Raw genomic sequence first — 21,399 nt, forward strand, 5'->3', positions numbered from 1 at the left:
CCCAAATTCATTAACACAAAATATGGCAAATTTCGGCCAGATTCAATATAATTTATTCAAATTGAAAAGAGAGTCAAGGAATTTACAGACAATATCCCGTCTCAAGAGAGTGGTGTTATGTGGCAGAAAGCAAGTGCAAAAATATCTGGGGGGAAAAAATGATTGGAACTCCGCACTGACAGTCCCTATCCCAGCATGAATAAATAGCATCTCATGATAACTTTTTTCTTTGACATTATGAAGATTTCGAGAGAGAGTAAGAAGAATCTCTTAACAGCTACTTTTGGGGCTGAGGCCCAACGGCAGCAAACGAAGACAATGATGTTTCAATAAAACCCGAAAGGCTATGGAGCATGGGGCAGGCTGGTAAGTTGATTTTTATTATTTTTTTTAATCAAAATGATTAGTTTACCCAAGAGCAGCTTTTCTTCTCAGCCTCCTTATCAATGCATCATTTATTCAATATATAAGTGTCAGCATTCCCCAGGAATCAGTCTTTTTCTCTTTACCTTCTCACTCTTTTCACACTCAATAGTTTCTTATCCTTGGCTCTTATCCATACCCACGGCTTTAATTACTATCTATATGTCAATAGCTCCAAGCATACCTGCAGCCCAAATCTCTCCTTGGAGCTCAAGAAATGCATATATAAATGTTGATCTCAACATCTCCATTGGGTTGCTGAAGTACTTGTAGCTTAGTGTGTTTAAAAAAAAAAAAATCTGATGTTTCTCTCTCAAAGCTGATATACGTTCTGTGTTCCCTAGCTCAGGCAATAGCCTCATCATCTATCCATTTAGGCAGGCCAGAAACCTGCGAGTCATTTTCGTCACTTCTCTTTCCCTTATCATGCCAGTCCTGGCACTGCTAAGTAATTTCAGTTTTGCCTCCTAAGTGTTCATTAAAGCCATACTCTTCTTCCCATCTCCACTGCCACTATCCTAGTGCACATTACCATTATTTCTCGCCTGGGCTCCTTCAATAGCCTTCTAACAGGCTTTCAGAATCCATTCTTCCTCTCTTCTCATCCATTCTTCCCACAAGAGCCAGAGCAGTCAATTTGAAATATAAATCTGAAAATGTCACCTCACTTCCCTACCCAACACAAGACACACACACACACACACACACACACTCACACACCTTTAAAAGCTTCAGTAGTATATTCTGGGATATAGACAAAAATCCTTAAGCTCTGGCAGGACCTGACCCCTGCTACTTCTCATGCTTAATTTTCCCACTATGACCCTTACTCTCCGCTCCACATACAATACACTTCTGTCCATTTCTTAAAAGCCAGATTTCCTATCCTGTCAAAGGTCATTTGTGTATGTATTCTTTTTGCCCAGTTTACTTGTAGTTATCGGTTAGAGCTCTGCTCAATGCTACATCTCAAAAATCCTTCCTAGACTCTTCACCCTTCACTACCACCAAGGTTAACGTCCCCTCTTACAAATTTTTTTGGCACCCTGTACTTTTTTTCTCTCATAAATTATGATGCTTTATATAGTTGTGTGATTATTTGATTAGTGTCAGTATTCTTTATCAATTATATTTGTTACAAAGGCAGAGGTTGTTTATGGATACAACATACTGCTTGGTATTTGTGTTTGTTCAAAATCCATTTATTAAGTGAATGATGAGAGATTATATACTATATAACTAGAACAGTATGTTTAAAGAGTATTTATACTTGATTTATGTACTAGTATGAAGCATGTATCATTATTATTATTGTATTATTATTACTGTTTCTATTTGTATTATGGATAGAAAACATAGCAGATAATTCTATCCATAATGACAATAGCAACATACAACACTAAGGACTACACATGACAAGAAATTTGTAGAACTTGACTGAAAAAAAACTGTCAACACAACTGAGATATGTAAAATAAGATTACAAATGGCAATAAGTGTGCCTATTTTCTCACAGGGAAGCTCAATATTTAAAAAATGTAATGCTTTATCCTAAATTAAAACATAAATACAATTCCACTCAAAATCCGTATGGGGTCTTAAAACATGGAACACGACAAAACGACTCTAAAGCTCATTGGAATAAAAATATGCAAGAAAAGTGATAAAAGAATCCCCCACAAAATAAAAAATGATGAATCTTGAAGATGGATCACTAGATATAGCCCTACTAGATATAAAAAAAATAAAAAGCTACTGGCCATGGTGAAAGAAGAGTATTTAGAAATGGATCCATGTATCTATATTAGAATCTAATATATAATTAAATTTTCATTTATTCAGTAAATTACGTTACAGAAACCAATAGGCATTTATCATTTTAAAGCATATTTTTGCTTTATCCTTATACCAAAAAATTTCCCAAATAGACTGAATATTTCAATTAAAAAACTCTAAATATACTACCATAAATTATTTTGAGTAGTTTAATAATCTTGGAATGGGAATGAAAACAAACATGTAAATAATAAAGTAAAATGTCGGAAGAACAGATTCTAAAATATGTTTTAAATTTATATTATAAATCTCATAATAAGCATGCTTACAAGCATGCTCAAACTGGGAAAAAGTTTGTAATAAATATGACAAAATGTTTAATATACTTTATCTGCAAAAATACTTTATGAACCAGTAAGAAAAAAATAAAAATATGCAAAATTTTATATATATAACTGACAAAAGCCATAATATAAAGGCCAATAAACATGTGGAAGATATTTAATATCATTAGAAATAACAAATGCAACAGAAACAATAAGATGTTAAATTCTACCAGAATTTGACAAATATTAAAATTTCTGATTGAATTAGGTTGAAAATAAAATACAGGAACACACTCACATGTACTTTTTTGTCTGTTTTTCCTACTAGTTATAAAAGTATAGTTAAAGTTATTTCCTCAAATTAGTTTACTCAGAGTTCCTGTAAATGTGAGAAGGTAGTGTGGCCAGATGTGAGCTGGAGATAGGGGAAAGAGCAGGATACACACGAACATCAATTTTAGGGTCTGACAAGTAACTTAAATATCATTTGTAAAAGCTATAAGAAACAATAAACAAATACAGTAAAGTTGCAGGATACAAAATCAATGTACAAACATATAATGAGTTCCTATATACTAACAACGAAATTTCAGAAAAAGAAATGAAAAACATTCCCTTTTGCAGTTGCAACAAAAAGAGTGGAATACTTAAGAATAAATATAACAAAGGATATAAAGCACCTATACACTGAAAACTATGACATTATTAAAAGAAATTTTAAAAGACACAAAGAAATGGAAAGATATTCCATGTTCATGGATTGGAAGAATCAATATATTTAAAATGGCCATGTTACCCAAAGCAATATACAGATTTAAAGCAATCCCCATCAAAATCCCAGTGGCATTTTTTTGAAGAAATAGAAAAAAAAATCATCAAATTCATATGGAATCACAAGACAACGAGTAGCCAAAGCAATCCTAAGGAAAATAATGGCCAAAGGTATCACACTCCCTGACTTCAAATTATACTACAAAGCTACAGTAATCAAAACAGCATTGGCAGAAAAACAGAAACACAGACCAATGGAACAGAATTGAGAAACCAGAAATAAAACCACATATATATGGGCAAATAATTTTTGACAAAGGAGCAAAAACATACATTGGAAGGGAAAAAAAAGCTTCTTCAATAAATTGGGGTTGGAAAAATTGGAAAGCCATGTGCAAAAGAATGAAACTAGAATGTTTTCTGTTACCATACACCAAAATTAACTCAAAATGGATCAAAGACCTAAATATATAAGGTCTGACAATTATGTTTGCAAACTCATCTTAGGAAAAGAGCTACGTACTTAATTGCTGAATATTACTATGGTCACCTTCAAAGTACTCCCCTTGGGAAGCTATGCACCAACGCCAGCATCCTGTCCACCCTTCAAAGCAATTTTGGAGCTGTTTTTCTGGAATAGCCATCAGAGCTGCATCATCTTGATGTCCTTAATGTCATCAAAATGTCTTCCTTTCAATATTTCCTTTATGTTTGGGTAAAGAAAGAAGTCATTAGGGCCAGAAAACTGAGTAGGGAGGGTGTTCCAATACAGTTATTTGTTTACCGGCTAAACTCCCTCTCAGTGTCCTGTGATGCAAGAGCCATGAATTGTTGGCGAAAAGTTCAGATTGTTTTCATCTTTAACTTTTTCATGCAGCCTTTTCAGCACTTCCAAACAGTAAACCTGGTTTACTGTTTGTCCAGTTGGTACAAATTCATAATGAATAATCCCTCTGATATCAAAACAAAGTTAGCAACATCGTTTTGACTCTTGTTTTGGACTGACAGAACTTTTTTCGTTGTGGAGAATTGGCTGACTTCCATTGTGCACTTTGATGCTTTGTTTCAGGGTTGTATTGGTACACCCATGTTTCATCACCAGTGATAACAAGGCCCAAAGCATCATCTTGACTCTACAAAAGGTCTTGGCAAACTTTGACTCTCCTTTGCTTTTGTTCATCGATGAGCTCCTTCGGGATCATTTTTGCACATACCTTTCTCATGCCAAGTTTCTCAGTTAAGATTTTCCTAACTATTTCTCTATCAATGTTTACTTGGTCTGCTATGCTTCTCACAGTCAGCCAACAATTTTGACGCATGATTCATCAAATTTTTGCAATGTTTTCATCAGTTCTGCTCGTTACTGGCCGCCCCTGCCTCTCCTTATCAGTGACATATTCTCTCCCCTCAGAAAAACGTTTAACCCATGTGTACACTTCCGTTTTCTTCATGGCATTATCCCCATAAACTGGGATTGACATGTCCATGATTTCACTTCTACTCTTGCCAAGTTTAACAAAAAATTGAATGCTTGTTCGTTGTTCGAATTGAAGCTCAGACATTCTCGAGACGGCACACAAAAACACGCAACAACAATAATGAACGCCACGCAGCAAGACACTGCCACACATAGACATGAACAGAGCTGTGAAGCACTGATATCCAAGCTTATGAAACCTTAGGAAGCTGTTTGTAAAGTGCTGCCAATGTAAACTCATGGTGACAATTTCGTGAACTTATTTGTCACACTCGTGTCTTACGTGCAGCTCAATCCCTTTGAACCAAATCTGAGCCATCCAAAATATCAATAGAACTTTTACTGCAAAATGCTATGTTTGAAGCAAGTAAGCCATGTGCTGGATTTGCGTATTAGAAAGATCACTTTGGCAGCAATCCTCCGAGAATTTTTAACATGAATGAAACCAAAAAGAAAGAGATTTTTAGAACAATGTCAGAAAAAAAGAAACAGGGAATAAATTAAGGCCACTGAGGACAGAGAAAGAGAGATGGATTTTGGAGATATTTCAGAAATAGAATAAATAGAATCTGATAAGAGTGAGGGGTGAGGCAACAAGAAATATAGGATTATTCTCAAGTGTCTGGATTGGGTAGCTGGATGGAAGATGATGGCGCTTATTAAGATGAAGAATTGAGAAAGAGACAGGTGAGGAAGTATGTGACATACCAGTGGAACATCCATCTGGAAATAGGTTGGGGCTATACCTAAAGGTATGCAAGCTATCACATCAAGGATTTAGACCTTAGGTGGGAATGGGATCACTCAACAACGGTGTAAAAGGGGAGCAGTGAGTTAGGACCGATCACTGGGGAACGCTGGTATTTAAGGGGAAAAGCCAGAAAGAGGAAAATTCTATTCCTATAACTAGGAATAGTATTTCTTAGTTATAGAATCTTAGATTTTGGTTGTTAAAGGTAAAGATAAACTTTGGAAAAGAGAGCTTGAAGCCACCTCTGGTGCTGTATTACAATTTTTACACTTTCATGACGAAACTCAAGAAGACCAATAGAAGAAAGATGAAAATTACAGTTGAAAATCAATCTAGGCAAAGACACCAGGGAGACTGTTATAATAGAGAACTCTAAAGATAAAATTGTACTAATTTAGCATAATCCTATATAATTTATAATTCTGTGCTGGATTTTATTTTGAGGCCATCAACAAACACCTCCAATGAATTTAATTCACAATCATGCTTTACCATAAGACTATTTCACAAGTAAAACAAAACAAAAACCCAAAGATTACATTTATTTTTAATTGTGTTTATAAAATTAAACACAATTTAAGGTGTGCATAACAAAAGCTTATGCATCTAAGCAATTATGATTAAATGCCAACAATACTATAAGTAATTGGTCTGTGCATGTTTTTTTTTTAATGTGATTCAAATGGTAATAAATAGAGGAAGATAGAACCGCAACGTTAATGTGAACAATTTTCCCAGCAGTTGACACTCTTATGAGGTAGATCTTATAACGAAAGGCAGCTGGAAATATGGAATGATCACAGTCATTAACCACTTTAATGAGAAAAATGAAACAGCAATTGAAGACATCTGTAGTCAAAATGTGAGCCCTAGGATTCAGATAGGAAGCACAGTCCAAGTTCCTCCCTGAGTCATCTGACATGCTTTTGTGCAGAACACTGTGCTCTGTGGGTTCTTACCGGCAGTGAACTGCCTTCATTCCTTCAAATCTGTTCTCTTGCTGACTCTACTGAAGACAGTCTCCAGGTGGCTTACATTCAAGACAAACTGAAAATCAGACCCAAATCATTTTTATCAATGATACCTTCCTTCTGTTCAGTTTCCTCTTGTGCTGATAGCCCTTGAATTAATCACAACCCTAGCCCTCAAAACGAAATCCTCTTTTTCTTAAACCACTAAAAGCAACAGGATGCCAAATCGGACTCTCGGTAATGCTTCCTTCACAGCCTGCTCCCACCGCATACACATCATGTTGTCCTTTTCCCCTTTTCTTTGGAAACTGTGCTCCCTAATGATTTCATCTGGAGCTAGATGATTTCATCAACCATCTGTGTAAGAATAATTTCCAAATCTACTTTAGTAGATTTGACCTAGTATTCTCCAATCAGTCACACATTGTATCATGTTCAACCATCCTTCCAAATAAATCACTGTCATGTTGAACTGCCACATAGAAAGCTGTGAGTAAGACTGGAGTTGTGTAACTTTCCACTGAGTCCTTCCTTACTAAAAAGAAACGTCTCATGTATGACTTTTGATGTCCTCCTTTTGCTGTCCCCATTTTCCCCTCTTAACATAATTTTCCCTAGCAAGTATGTCTACGCTCTGCGATGCTTTCTTTAGTCTAGTCTTTGGGGGGGTGGGGGAAAAGTACTCTGATTCTTTGCCAAGGTTCTTTAGTCTTATTTTCTTCTTCCCTAAAATGTAGATCCATTTTTCCTTCTTCCACAATAGGTATGTCTGTTGCCTGTAAATCTGATCTTGTCTCCCCACACTTTTCTTGAACTTGAGCTCTCCTCAAGCAACAGTATTCCCGTATTTAAAATCTTTATATGGCTCCATACTGAGAAGCAGATTTAAACTGACAAACAAACAAACAAACAAAAACCCTGTCATCTTGCTATTTTAAGCTGTCTGTACCAGACTAGACTCCCAGCTTTATCTCTTACACCACCACAGGAAACCCTTGCTCCATCTGAAAATGGGCTAATCTAAATTGCCCAATATACCTCATAATTCTGTACCTCCTTCCTTACAGTATTTTCGGTGGATTTCTTCTATTCTCTCTCTCCCTGAAAACATTCTATTACTTAAAGTCTGCCTCAAATGTCACCCTACTAATATAGCCTTTCTTGAGAGCCTCCAAAGGGACAGGACTGTTCCTTCCTCCGGCCTTTCTAGTACCTCATATCTCTCTACTACAACTTATTAATGTTCGTCTTGTGATGCTATATTCTATATTTCATGGTAGCTCAATCTTCTTGAATCTCCTTGAGCACTTGTTTTTGAGACTTGCATTGACTAAATGCTCAATCATTTGCTGAGTTGAAATGAATGAATTTAGGTAGCCTGAATTCTTCACTGTCTCATGGCCATGAAATTATCATTCCTGCGTCTTTTTTTTTCTTTCCTCTTCTTTTGTTTCTTAGTCTGAAATGGCTTTCCTGTTTTCCCTGTTTACCCAAATCTTACCCCTTCTTCGTTGCACAACTCAAGTTTTATTTTCTTAAAGAAGACTGTCTTGACAATGTAATCATCACTAGCCCATTCTTTTTCTCATCTATTATGTATATCTCTTACGGTTGGCCCAGCACAATTTAGCACTTAATTGTTCACCATCCTGAATGCTTTTGTACCACGTCATATGGGTTGAACTTATTTATTCTAGAAAATACATTCCTTAAGAGTAGCAATCATGGGTTGTATTTCCTTATAGTGTTTAGCAGAGTGCTGAGCAAGGAGTCGAGCTTGTAGTAGATAATGTGTTGCTCCACACCTATTTTCTCTTCAAAGCCAAACCACTGACCTGTCAGTCCCTGGGAATGTCTGTTATTATGGACTCACAGTCATGCCCCTCATTGAGAATTGTCCTCTGTCACCCAGACTGTCGTACTGAAGGTAACCCTCATTCCTCTCAGGTTCTGACCCACAGGTGATTATAATAACAGTGATATAATCTCAGTTCTGGCCCACTGTGAATCATAGTACTGTGTTTCCCCGAAAATTAGACCTAACTGGAAAATAAGCCCTAGCATGATTTTTCAGGATGGCATCCCCTGAACATAAGCCCTAATGCATCTTTTGGAGCAAACCTTAATGTAAGACCTGGTCTTATTTTCGGGGAAACATAATAATTCTTAGGGGCTAGAGTTTCTTGTAGGATTACCTAAAACTTCAGTGTCAATTACATGTGGGTCAGCTTCTCTCTGTCCAAATCTGCCTTCCTGTATCTCCTGAGATGATTCCTCAATAAATCTACATGTAAGTCTTTATCTTAGAGTCTGTTTCCACAGAATCTAATCTAAGACAGATCTTAAATCTTCCTGTTTTTTTATTCCCATCTATTTATTTATGGAATGTCTCATTTGTAGGATTGAAAGAAGCATAGCATTGTTTTCTCATCATCACTAAACTGGTGTGAAATATAATAATTCCCATTTGTAAATTTTATGGAACACAGAGCCAGAATTCTGTTGATAGGAATCATGTCAGATGTGGTTTAAAAATGCCAAACAATTCTGTGCATTTAAGTAAAAACTCTCAGAAGTTTTAAAGGGGAAATATGTTTTCTTAACAAGTTTTAAAGAGTTAAGAAGAAAAAGGAGGAGCAAAAAAATATCATCAGAGAAAATTTTGTTTAAAAATAGTGGCCATGGATGATTGATTGTGTATATGTATGTATATGTATGAATATATATATATATATATATATATATATATATATATATATTCTATAACATTGACATTGACTCAACAAGTGATTCTTTTTAATATTTCTGAAAACCTTTGGTGAGGCAAACTGGGGAACTTAGAGATTTGGGGAGAGATTTCATGTATGATCTCTCATATAGAATGTTTTCACCAATATTGTATCAAGCTCACTTAGTGAGTTATGACTCAGTGGAGAGTTATGTCTGAAAGGAAAATATATTTCATAGTCTATGACTCACTTTTAAAAATAAGCACATTACAATAGAATGTAGACAAGTAAATTTTTAATATAAACTAGATAAAAGTAAGTTAACTTTGATGGGATTTCTAACTTTGAAGCCATTATTTTTTTAAAAAAATAGTTTCCTTTATACTTATCGTAATCATTAAAAAATATGAAATATTTTTTCATAGATAAAATGGTATAGTGCTAAATGAAGTAAGCAGCATACAAAAATTGCATATGTAGTATTGTCAAAATTATGTCTGAATATACATTAAAAATCTTTAAGGAAATGTCCACTAACATGGGACAAATTTTCTTCTTACTTGTCTGCATTTTCCAAATATGCTATAATAACTATATAAGTTTCATCCTCAAGACTGATAAATTTTATTTCAAACAAAAAAGTTAAATAATTTTTGTTCAAATGCCATTTTGAAGGTAAAAAGGGTTGTACTCAATTTTCTATCAAGAGAGAAAATAAAGTGATAATATGACTGTGAATTACATCACTATTTGGCATCTATGGGACATAGAAAGACTCGTACAACTTCATTTGTCCTCACTTTTTAAAATGTGTAATTAGTGGTCTTGAAATACATCAACTCTAAGTTTACTTATCCTCTTAACATGCCATAATTCTGAAATTTAAACAAACACTTTTCTCCACTTGGCATCTAGGTCACTGCATTTTCCTGGTTTCCTTTCATTCCTTCTCCATTTCCTTTGTTTCTGCGTCCTCATATTTCCAACCTGTAAATATTGAAATACCCCAGAGTTCAGTCTTTATTCATTTTCTTCTTTCTTTCTACACTCAATTATTTGATGATCACATCTATCTCCATGGATGTAAGAGCCATACATATGCTGAAACTCCTAAATGTATGAGTATTTTGCCAACCTGGACCTCTCCTCTGACCTCTGGATTTATATCTACTCACTAGCTCAGCAAGTCTCTTAGATGATTGACAGTCATTCGATATGCAACATGCCCAGACTGAAATCTCAAACGCCTAAAATCTTTTATTTTGATATTCTTCTCCATCTCAGCTATTGGCAACTCTCTTCTTCCAGTTATTTGGGCCCGAAGCTTTGGATATGTGCCTGACGTCTCCCTTTCTCTTAGACAACAAATCCAATGTGTTAGCAATTCCTTTTGGTTCTGTATTCAAATATATCTACTTCCACTATTCATCACTTCCACTATTACGGTACCATCCTGGTGGAAGCTACCTTGATCCATGGTCTAGATTACTGTGATGGGCTACCAACCATTCTCATAGATTCTGCTCCAACACACTATTATCTGAAAAGAGCAGCCACAGCAACACTCTAAAACTGTAAGCCAGTTAATGCCATTCATTTGCTCAGTGGCTTCTCACTTAGCACAAAGGTCAAAAATCTTCATAATGGCCAAATGTAGTAGGGTGCGCCCTCTACAGTTAAGATTGTGAACAACAGCTCAACCTGGAGCTGGGCTGCCTTGGGCCATCTTGAGCTCCTGTGGGCTGCCGTGAGCGGCTGGTGGCCAGTGTGAGCGGCCGGCAGCCAGCGTGAGCTGCCGTGAGCCATCATGAGCAGCCGGCCAGCAGCCAGCGATTGACTGTCTCAACCAGGTAGAGTGCAATGCTCATAAAACCAACATGGGCCAGGGATCTGTGTCCTCCACAACTAGACTGAGAACAATGGCTTGACTCAGAGTTGGGGGTGGGGATGGGGCAAAGAAAAAGTATAGTGTAATAAATACATATACCTGTAACGTAATATTTTATTATCATGTATTATGTACTGTACGTAATTGTACTACATGACGGCTGACAATTAAGTTCATGAACTCCTCCTAGAAAAAGTGCTACCTACCTCATTGCTGAATATCACTACAGCCACCTTCGAAGTACACCCCTTGGGAAGCTATGTGCCTATGTCAGCACCTAGTCCCCTCTTCAAGGCAATTTTGGAACTCTTTTTTTGGAATGGCTATCAGAGCTGTTGTCATATTACCCTTGATGTCCTGAATGTCATCAAAATATCTTCCTTTCAATATTTCTTTTCCCTTTGGGTAAAGAAAGAAGTCATTGGGGGCCAGGTCAGGTGAGTAGGGAGGGTGTTCCAATACAGTTATTTATTTACTGGCTAAAATTCCCTCACAGGCAATGCCATGTGAGCTGGTTCATTGTTGTGATACAAGAGCCATGAATTGTTGGTGAAAAGTTCAGATATCTAACCTTTTCACGCAGCCTTTTCAGCACTTCCAAATAGTAAACTTGGTTAACTCTTTGCCCAGTTGGTACAAATTCATAATGAATAATCCCTCTAATATCAAAAAAAGTTAACAACATTGTTTTGACTCTTGGTTTGGACTGATGGAAGTTTTTGGTTGTGGAGAATTGACTGACTTCCATTGTGCACTTTGATGCTTTGTTGCAGGGTCGTATTGGTACACTCATGTTTCATCACCAGTGATAACAAGGCCCAAAGCATCATCTTGACTCTCCAAAAGGTCTTGGCAAACTTTGACTCTCCTTTGCTTTTGTTCATCAGTGAGCTCCTTTGTTATCATTTTTGCACACACCTTTCTCATGCCAAGATTTTCAGTTACGATTTTCCTGTTTCTCTATTGATGTTTACTTGGTCTGCTATGCTTCTCACTGTCAGTCGATGATTCCGACACACAATTAGATGAATTTTTGCTATGTTTTCATTAGTTCTGCTCATCATTGGCCGCCCTGACCTGTTTTTATCAGTGATGCATTCTCTTCCCTCTGAAAATCCATGCATACACTGCCATTTTCTTCATGGCATTTTCCCCATAAACTGAGACTAACATGTCCATGATTTCACTTCTACTCTTGCCAAGTTTAACAAGAAATTTAATGTCTGTTCATTGCTCTAATTGAAGCTCATTCTCTCAATGGCACACAAAAACACACAACAACAATAACGAATGCCACTCAGCAAGACACCACTACATGTCGACAGGAACACAGCTGTGAGACACTGATATAGCAAGGTTATGAAACCTTATTGAGCTGTTTGTACAGTGCTGCCAATGTAAGCTCACGGGGACAAGTTCGCAAACTTGTCATGCCTCATATTTGCACACAACTGGCAGTGCAGTAGGTTTGTTTACACCAGCATGACCTCAAACACATGAGTGATTCTTTGAGTTATGACCTTATGATGGCTATGACAACAGTAAGCAATAGGAAGTTTTCACCTCCATTATAATTATGGGACCATATATATGGTCCATTGTTGACCAAAATGTTATTATGGGGTATATGACATGACTGTATTTGAAAACTTTAGTAGGGATGTCAATTAAGCTATGGAATATATGAATGTTTAGTTCCATGAAATTAAGATGTAATTTTATGTTGTCTTTAGTTAAAGTGATGACTGACATTGTGGAAATAGATAAGAATGTCAAAGAGAGATATTATAGTGACTAATGGCACTTTAATGACTGGATAAAAGATAACAGACATAGAGAGGAAATGGCCTGCCATTGGGAAGAAATTCATGTAGGACAAGGTATTTTCTCAGTGCTTAGTATATATTAGATGTTCAATAAGTATCTTATGATTAAATGACTTACTAAATAAATGCATACTCACATGAATTATAGCACATGAATTAGTTATGATCATCCTGGAAGTGAGTAATCAAAATCCCAACTCAAGTTTAGAATGACATTTTGAATTCCTAGGACTTGGTGACTATTTATAATCATTCTTCAATAATTCCTAGCCAGAAATCCATTTTCCCTCTCCCCAGTGCACCACTAACATGGTAACTTAGGTTTCTTTTGAAAAAACAGTTTAAGAAATGTTTTAGGCTATTTACTGTCATGGCTTAGAGTATTAGCTTTGAAGTCAGATTGTTTGGACCAAAATCTTAGCCCTCCATCTTACTAGCTAGGTGACCTTGGACAATTTACCTAACCTCTGATAAATTATGTTCTTTTTTTGGTTACATAAATATAATAGTACCTCGTAGGATTCAAGTGAGTAATACATAAATATGTTTAAAATGACTAGAGCAATGCTTGGCACATGTTAGCTGATTATTAGTTGTGTTGTTATTTCAGGAAACTTTCTCCAAAGCACTAAACGTCCTCAAGGTCCTGACTCTATGAACTATGTCATAGTTTAAGAATTGGGTGAAAGTCTTATTGTCAGTGTTGTTACTCAGCTAGCTCTCTTTTCACCTGTACTGGTATTTGTTGTCATTATTTATAAAAAAGATAAACTCAGTACAACTGTCATAGGCAGCCTATCTAATAGAACCCATCTTATTACGATGGACCATTGTGGGCACAGACTCCCAGAGAGCAGTTTCCAGGCTTTCGGCCTCATTTGGAAAGGTGCTGGCTCGGGTAGTAGATGGCCATCAGCTCTAACTAGTTGGCCATCAGCTGTTACTGGTTAGCCATTAGCCACTGATAGAACTGCTGTGGCTATGTTGGGGGGTTGGTTGGTTGGCAGAGTAGCAGACGGCGGATTGCCGCTAGCAAGTGGGGTTAGCAAGCGTGGATGGCAGATTGCAGATCGTGTGGATCCTACTTCCTGTGTCTCGACCAGCTGCCATAGAGAATATAGTAGTATAAACCCCCTATCCATGGCTCCGTTGATGTTCCTTTTTGGCTTCACCGTGTCCTGCATTCTTGTGCGGGGAACAGGACCAGAGTCCCTGCATTACAACCATTATCAAGTAGCCACCGCCAAAGGTATTTCCAAGTACTGTTGTTTGGGAGTGTGGGGACAGAGTCCTAGAGAGCAGTTTCCAGGCTCTCAACCTCACGTGGAAAGGTGCTGACTTGGACAGTAGCTGGCCATCAGCTGTAACCAGTTAGCCATTAGCCACTAATATAACTGCCGTGGCTACGCTAGGGGGTGGGTTGGTTGGCAGAGAAAAGGACGGCAGATTGCGGATCCTGTGGCTCCTGCTTCCTGTGTCTCCAACCCAGTTGCCAGCGAGAAAATAGTGGTATGAACTCCCTATCCATGGCTCCGTTGAGGTTCCTATTTGGCCTCACAATATCCTGCGTTCTTGTGCGGGGAGCGGGGGCTGAGCCTCTGCATAACAGTGAGTTGTTTTTTTAGTGTGGTTTTTTTTTTTACCATGTCAGTCTGCTGTCTTTTACAGTTATTCTCATTTTGTTTCTGGTAGTCGAGAGACTTTGGCCTCTGCTCGCTCAAATCTTGTCATCTCCATTTAAACAAAGAAGCTTATTTCAGCTGGATCTACTTCCATCTCCAGACTAAAGACACACTTAAAGTTTGCAAAGATACTGGCACATACTCATATGTGTTTCTCAAGACTTCGGTGGTCCACCCTGAGAATATAGCTAGAAAGTGAGTGGTGTGTCACATATGATAAACTGTAATAACATTTCTGACTTTTTAAGATTTCGAATTACATTCTTCACCTGCCAGTGAGTTCATGAGGTCTCAACTTCATTTAGTTTGGGTTGTCTCTGAGGCCTGGTTCAGCCAAGCAACCATAATAATTATAGTCTTCCTAAAACTCTGTTACATGCACATGTTAATAAATGTATCTATTCTGAATTGCACAATTCTCATTTGTCTAATAGCACAGAACACAATCCCACACATATTGCCCAGATTTTAGACAACGTAAATTAGTTAAATCCTTCCATTCTTATTATGAGTAAGCCTCCTCCTCAGATTGACCTGTAAATTGTTACTCCCATGAAGCATTCTGGGATCTGATTCTAGTTATAAATCTGGAGATAATAAACAGTGGTGGGAGTGAGGCATAAGGACAACTGGTCTTTTCTGGTAAGCATCTTGCATTTCAAAAAAGGCAGAAATATTACCGGGGAGAAAATAAAGGGTCCAATTTTAGATGGCTAGAGAAATTTAATACGAAACAGGAATGTTTGAAGAGAAATTTTCCATAAACCCATTCAAATTTTGAGGATCCTGTTATTTCTCAATTATATAGCAATCAAGCAGAGAATTTAAAAATTCATTTCGATTTATGTTAAAGTTTGGTGATCTGCAGAATTAAATTTATATCTGCTTTCCGGTTATCTTAAACCTGTATACAGAGATAAGTTTGAAAAAATTTAAATATTTATATTTTTATTTTAGCTCAACCAGAGAAAGACCATTGCTTTCCTTCTGCACCTTGAGCCAAGAAGTTAGGGATTTGAACTTGACATTCCCTTTCTGTGCATTACCAGGGAAAGCACCCACACCCCCATGCAGTTCTGCAATTTCTCATGAAATTTTAATATGTGGTTGTGTAGCAGAAGCCACTCATCTTCTTAAGCCTTGACTTCAAAGTGCAATCCATTCCAGGTATCACAAATGATGAATCCTATATCCATGGACTGCCTAATTCTCATCCCTGGATATTAATTGGATTTTCCTACCTTTACCCCTAACCAGTACAAATATTTGATCCCAGAATCTTTCTGTTTTCCTGAATTTCTGCTCACTGCCATCACTGTTGTTCCCAATTGCCAGCCTAGTCAGGATTCTTCGTTGCAAATAAACTAAAACAACTTTAGTGGATTTAAATAGAAATGTAAGTTGTAGATTTTATCTGACGTTCAGGGAAATTCAGAGAAAGCTAAAGAACCCAGGTTCATAAAATGAATAGAAATGAAGGGAGTGCTGAAGTTCAGAGCCATCTTCAAAATCATATCCTAGAGGCAGTCTGGGGAAACCATAGTAAAATTGGACACTGGATGCCACTTTTGGCAGCTTGACCACCACCAATATGGATTTTCTATTCCCAGTGCATTGTGTCACTATTGAGGTAGGCAGAATGATAGCCCCAAATATGTCCACATCCTAACCACTGGAACCTTATGAATATGTTATGTTACATGGCAAGATAAGGAAGAATGAAAGTGACAATTGAATTAAGTTGCTAATCAACTAACCTGGAGATGGGGAGATTATCCTAAATTATTCCGTTGAGCCCAAAGTAATTATAAATGTCCATATAAGTGAAAGAGGGAAGCAGGAGAGCCAATGTCAGTGTGATACAATGTGACAAAGACTTGACCTAATATATCTAGCTTTGAAAATATCTAATTTAGAACTCCAAGTAATTTAATTTTTTAACGCATAATGCAAATTGGCTTTCTATCTCTGTCTCCATCTCTCTCTATATGTCTCTCTCAAATATATAATATATTATATAATATTAATATATAATATATAAAATATTTCTAAAGATGCAGGAGAAACTAACTTTGGTTGCCTCTAACATGGAGTATAAGTAGACTAAGTTTTGACATTTGACTGATGATATCTTTATTTTTGAAAGTATTATTTTTATAAACTATATACAGTGAGCAAATTTCAAACTATGGAGTCAAATGCGCAAGACCATACTATTTTTCTTTACAGTAACTAAAAGAGTAAGAACCTGATGGTGGAAAAGGGGCTGATCCAAATTGGCAACGAGGCAGTGTGTAGAGGTGGTAGAAAAAGCCGAAATTTGCGGTTATTCTTAATGTCTGTTTGCTGACCCTGCTTATGTCCTGATAAATTATCAGCATCTTCCTCCTTGATTAATTCCTCTTTGGAGATATAACCTGATTTACTATGTTATTATTTCCTGGGATTGACTCAAATAGAATGCCTTCCTTCAGTTTTCAATATGCCTCAGGAGTTCCACTAAATATGATCTAAAAATCTGCAAGATTCTCCAGGGCATTATCTCTGTTCTGAATATAGGTAAGATTATCTCATATTCCTGAACGTCATTGCATTGTTAAGCTAGAGAGTTATAATTCAATATTTGTTTTCAAGAAAATGACTAGAGTTCCTGAGTGTAAATATGCATTTGTTGTAATTATGAAAAGTGACAAAAACAAGGAATGTTTCATTATGATATTTTATTATGGGTGTCTGTAAGGAAAAAAGATCAACAACCACATACAAGCTTACAAAGTTGCATTTCAACACGTTCTCTGTGTTATTGTGACAAATCAGCCCCATAATTTGTTCTTTGTTGTTGTTGACTTTTACATGATGAAGGAATGGAGTCCTCTGAAGTGACATGACAATAAATGTTTTTGACAAGAGACATGTACAGATGCTGTATATTTGTGTTTTGAATGAAAGGCAACAATTCTGACCTAGAGTTTTAAAAGTGAAAATACATTAGCACCATAACATGTGTCTTTAAAACCTTCCCAAATATTGGTAATCTTGATAAGTTTAGCAATGACAAGAGAAAAGCACCTTTAAAAGCAGTTGATATCCAAGATTAAAATAATTGTGGATTATTTCTTTATATTCTTGCACTACACTATAATTTTTTTTACAAATATTTTAGGAAATTAATTAATGAAATTTATAAGTTTTACAGATTTATACAATTTTTTTCATCTTCTGGGACTTAGAGAATTCATCTGTGTTTCTGACCAGTTGAGGTAGTTGAAATAGGGAGGTCTCTTCAAATTTCATGTTTGGCTATTTCAGAAAGAAAGATGATCTTTTAGTGGTAAGCATAGTCATTGCTCTGCACATGGGCTAGGATTCAAAGAATGTAACACAGTGTTATTGTAAGAGTGTTGAAGTTTATTTATTATAGCACCATTGAGACATTTTGAAATTGAAATTGGTAAAAAAATAGAACAAGAAGCATTTGAACTGTATTTGGTGTAACAGAAAAAAAAAGTATCCTTTTTTTGTCAAATTATACTTTTTCCAAAAATTTTGGAAATAAATAACTGGAATTTAGTTGGTCACTTGTACTGGTTGACAAGATTAGAACAAGAGGAACACATATGAAGTGTGAAATTTTTTGCCGGGGTTTCAGATAGAGTTTGGTTTATAAAAAGCAAACAGGGCCAATGTCCACACCGAATTCTTGATCAGGACCACCAACATCATAAGGTGCAATATCTATGATAGGTAGTCTCATAGCCTTGCGCGTTCGATATTCGAAGACTGTTTTACCCCATTCCCCAGTGTGTTTCTGTAAAAAAGAGGAAAAATATATAAGTGATCATGACATTACAATTACATTCATGTGCTGCTTAACAAAGGGGATACATTTTGAGAAATTGTGTCGTGCAAACATCATAGCATGCACTTCCACAAACCTAGATGGTATAGCCTACTACACACCTGGGCTGTGTGGTATAACCTATTGTTCCTAGGCTACAAACCTGTACAGCATCTTACTATACAAAATGACATAAGATTAAATCAAGCTCAAGAGAAAATGATGCAATCAAGCGATGCAGTAAACACGAGATGTATGAGACTGCTGCTGGTGTAATATGGCATACTGCTTTACAGCAAACTTTTCTTTTACAAGTGGAAAGAGTACACTCCAAAATAACAATAAAAAGTTTGATATAGTAAGTACATAAACCAGTAACATAGTTCTTTATTATCATTAAGTATTATATAATGAGTGCATGTAATTGTACGTGCTAAACTTTTATATGACTGGCAGTGCAGATTTGTTTACACCAGCATCACCAGAACTGTGTGAGTAATGAGTTGTTCTATGAACTCATGAACAACCAACGATGTCACTAGGTGATAGGAATTTTTTAGCTCTATTATAATTTTATAGGACCATAATCATATATGCCTTCCATCATTGACCCAAATGTCATTTTGTGGTATATGGCTGTACTTAGACACTTGCTGTGATGGACCAAGTTTAAACAAAAAATTTTGTTTGAAAAGAGTTGCCAACGTACCATGTTATCTTCTATACATATGAGACCTGCTCCACTTCAACCCTATAATCTTCCCAGTTGATAATGCATTTTGTGAACAAAAAGCTTTATAGGGCTTCAGGGTAAACCCAGCAGGGAAATTGCCATAGGCCAGTCCCTTCTCAGAAGGCTTGATTCTAGTATTGCTACTAGGTATATAGCTTATTACTAAGAAGTGGAAGAATATATTTCACGGTGTAATTGGCTAATATTAGAAATGAATTCTGCCTTTCTTCATAAATGAGAACAACAAAGAACTGATTTAAAGTTAATCTTTACAATTAAAAAAGAAAGCAGAGATTTTAGATTGTGTCTATAGGATGGCTATTATGAAGAATATATAGTAACCATCCAGATTATCTGATAAAATTCATATTATGGATTTAAATTCTAATTGCTTTCATTTCAACTGCTTTTTACCTGGAAATTGAGAAGACATATTCATTTCTTTTTGTGTGATATTTAGCATGCCCGGCAATGAATCAGTTGATCCTATACAAGTCACACCTAATGCCTTTTGTACACCCTGCTTATTTTTATTTCTTCTTTTTAAAATAGTGTAATTAAACTAGCATGCTGAGCTCATTATGATCCAGGCTTATAAGAATGTTACTTACAGTGCAACCATCCTCCAGAACTGTATATGTGAATTTGCTATTTCCTTCAGCCTTGAATTCGCCTTCATTTGACCCCATCAGCCTCAGGGCTTTCTTTACATTCCCACTGGCATGATCCATGTACGCAATGCTATTCTTGCAATGATATGTGATGTTCTGGGAGGCCCGACTGGAGAGAAGTCGGAGGAATGCCAGCTGGACATCAAGGACATCTTCAGGAAGTTCAGGATTGCCATAGCTAAACTGTAAGAAGGAATAAATAAGACTGATCAAACATTTTAGTTGCAAGTGTATGTAAGAGATTCATGCAGTATAGTTTGGTCATTGTAATGTAGGTAGTTCATATATTTTATGTATGAATATTTTATATATGAATATTTTTATTAAATATAGTTGACATACAATATTATATTAGTTTCAGGTTTACAACGTAGTGATTCTACATTTATAGACCTTACGATGTGATCACTATGGTTAAGTCTACTACCATTTGTCACTATATGAATATGTTTTTATTGCATGTATGACATATAATGCTAGAGTCTTAAGCATAGAAACAAAGGTGGTTGCATACAAAGAATAATTCAATCTAGCTTAGCTCTTGTGAAACAAGTTATAAAAATTACGAAAGTTGACACCTGAATGTATAAAGTCATTTGGATTCTTCTTTATTAACTACCTTTGCATTGTGATGAACAAATGGGAGGAACCAAGAAAGTCAGGTAAGTAGGGAAGACTTAGCTTTTAAAAAAATGGTATATCCTTTCTTACCTGAAAACCACCATCCATGGTTTCTCCAAACCAAACATGTTTCTTCTCAGCACCAGAATCTATCCACCAGTTCTTACGTGGAACATTCAAAGGACTGGCATTTATGCATGTTTCCCCAGTTTCCATATTACAGAATACTTTAATAGCATCCATCTTGCAACCTTGGTTGGGATCAACCCAATATTCTCCTGAATAATCACAAAAACAGACAATGAATATTCGTTATAAAATCCAGTAATGAATTTGGACCAGAATGATTTTGTTTGTTTGCCTGGTAAAGCATTGATAATATTGACTGCTGATGTATTTGTATTTTGCATATTTATATTTTATTGTATAGCATAACATAGAAACTTTTTAGATCGAAATTATTGAGGTAAAAGATTTAGCTATAACAGAAAACACTGAAACAAAAAATCGCATCTTAATATTGAATAATGAAGATATATTAAGACCTTTTGATTAGTGTATTGTAGTTACTAAAATCTCTCTCTTTTTAAAGATGACTACCTATTTAATGTGGTTTTGCTTAATAATGTGAGCTCTTTATCTAAACTAGATTTATACCAGTAAGTCTAAATCTAAAGTCTCCATGATTGATGATTGTCCTCTATTTTAAGTATTTCCAGAAATGACTCCAAGGCAATGTTTCATGTTAAGATATTTAGGAGCTTGAAATAATTTTGCCTTTCAGAAAGAATTAACCTAATATATGCAAAACTTCCACTATCACATTATTCAATTTAATTCCATACAATGTTCTGATATTTTCCCTTTAATTGTTTTTAATTTGAAAATTTCAATAATTTGATTTGTTACAAAAATT

At 36.0% G+C, this 21,399-nt stretch overlaps 1 protein-coding gene across 1 annotated transcript in view; it reads right to left on the minus strand.

Moving 5' to 3' along the window:
* Positions 1–17,325: 17,325 nt before the first annotated feature.
* Positions 17,326–21,399, minus strand: part of COL3A1 (collagen type III alpha 1 chain) — a 39,988-nt gene continuing 35,914 nt past the window's right edge. The window contains exons 49-51 of the mRNA XM_033112574.1: positions 20,574–20,761; positions 19,803–20,045; positions 17,326–18,428 (exon numbers count right to left, since the gene is read on the minus strand). Of these exons, the coding sequence (XP_032968465.1) occupies positions 18,282–18,428; positions 19,803–20,045; positions 20,574–20,761 (578 nt within the window). The 3' untranslated portion in view covers positions 17,326–18,281. The remainder of the gene's footprint in view (positions 18,429–19,802; positions 20,046–20,573; positions 20,762–21,399) is intronic.

This window comes from Rhinolophus ferrumequinum, chromosome 8 (assembly GCF_004115265.2).
Source record: "Rhinolophus ferrumequinum isolate MPI-CBG mRhiFer1 chromosome 8, mRhiFer1_v1.p, whole genome shotgun sequence".
Lineage (NCBI taxonomy): Eukaryota > Metazoa > Chordata > Mammalia > Chiroptera > Rhinolophidae > Rhinolophus > Rhinolophus ferrumequinum.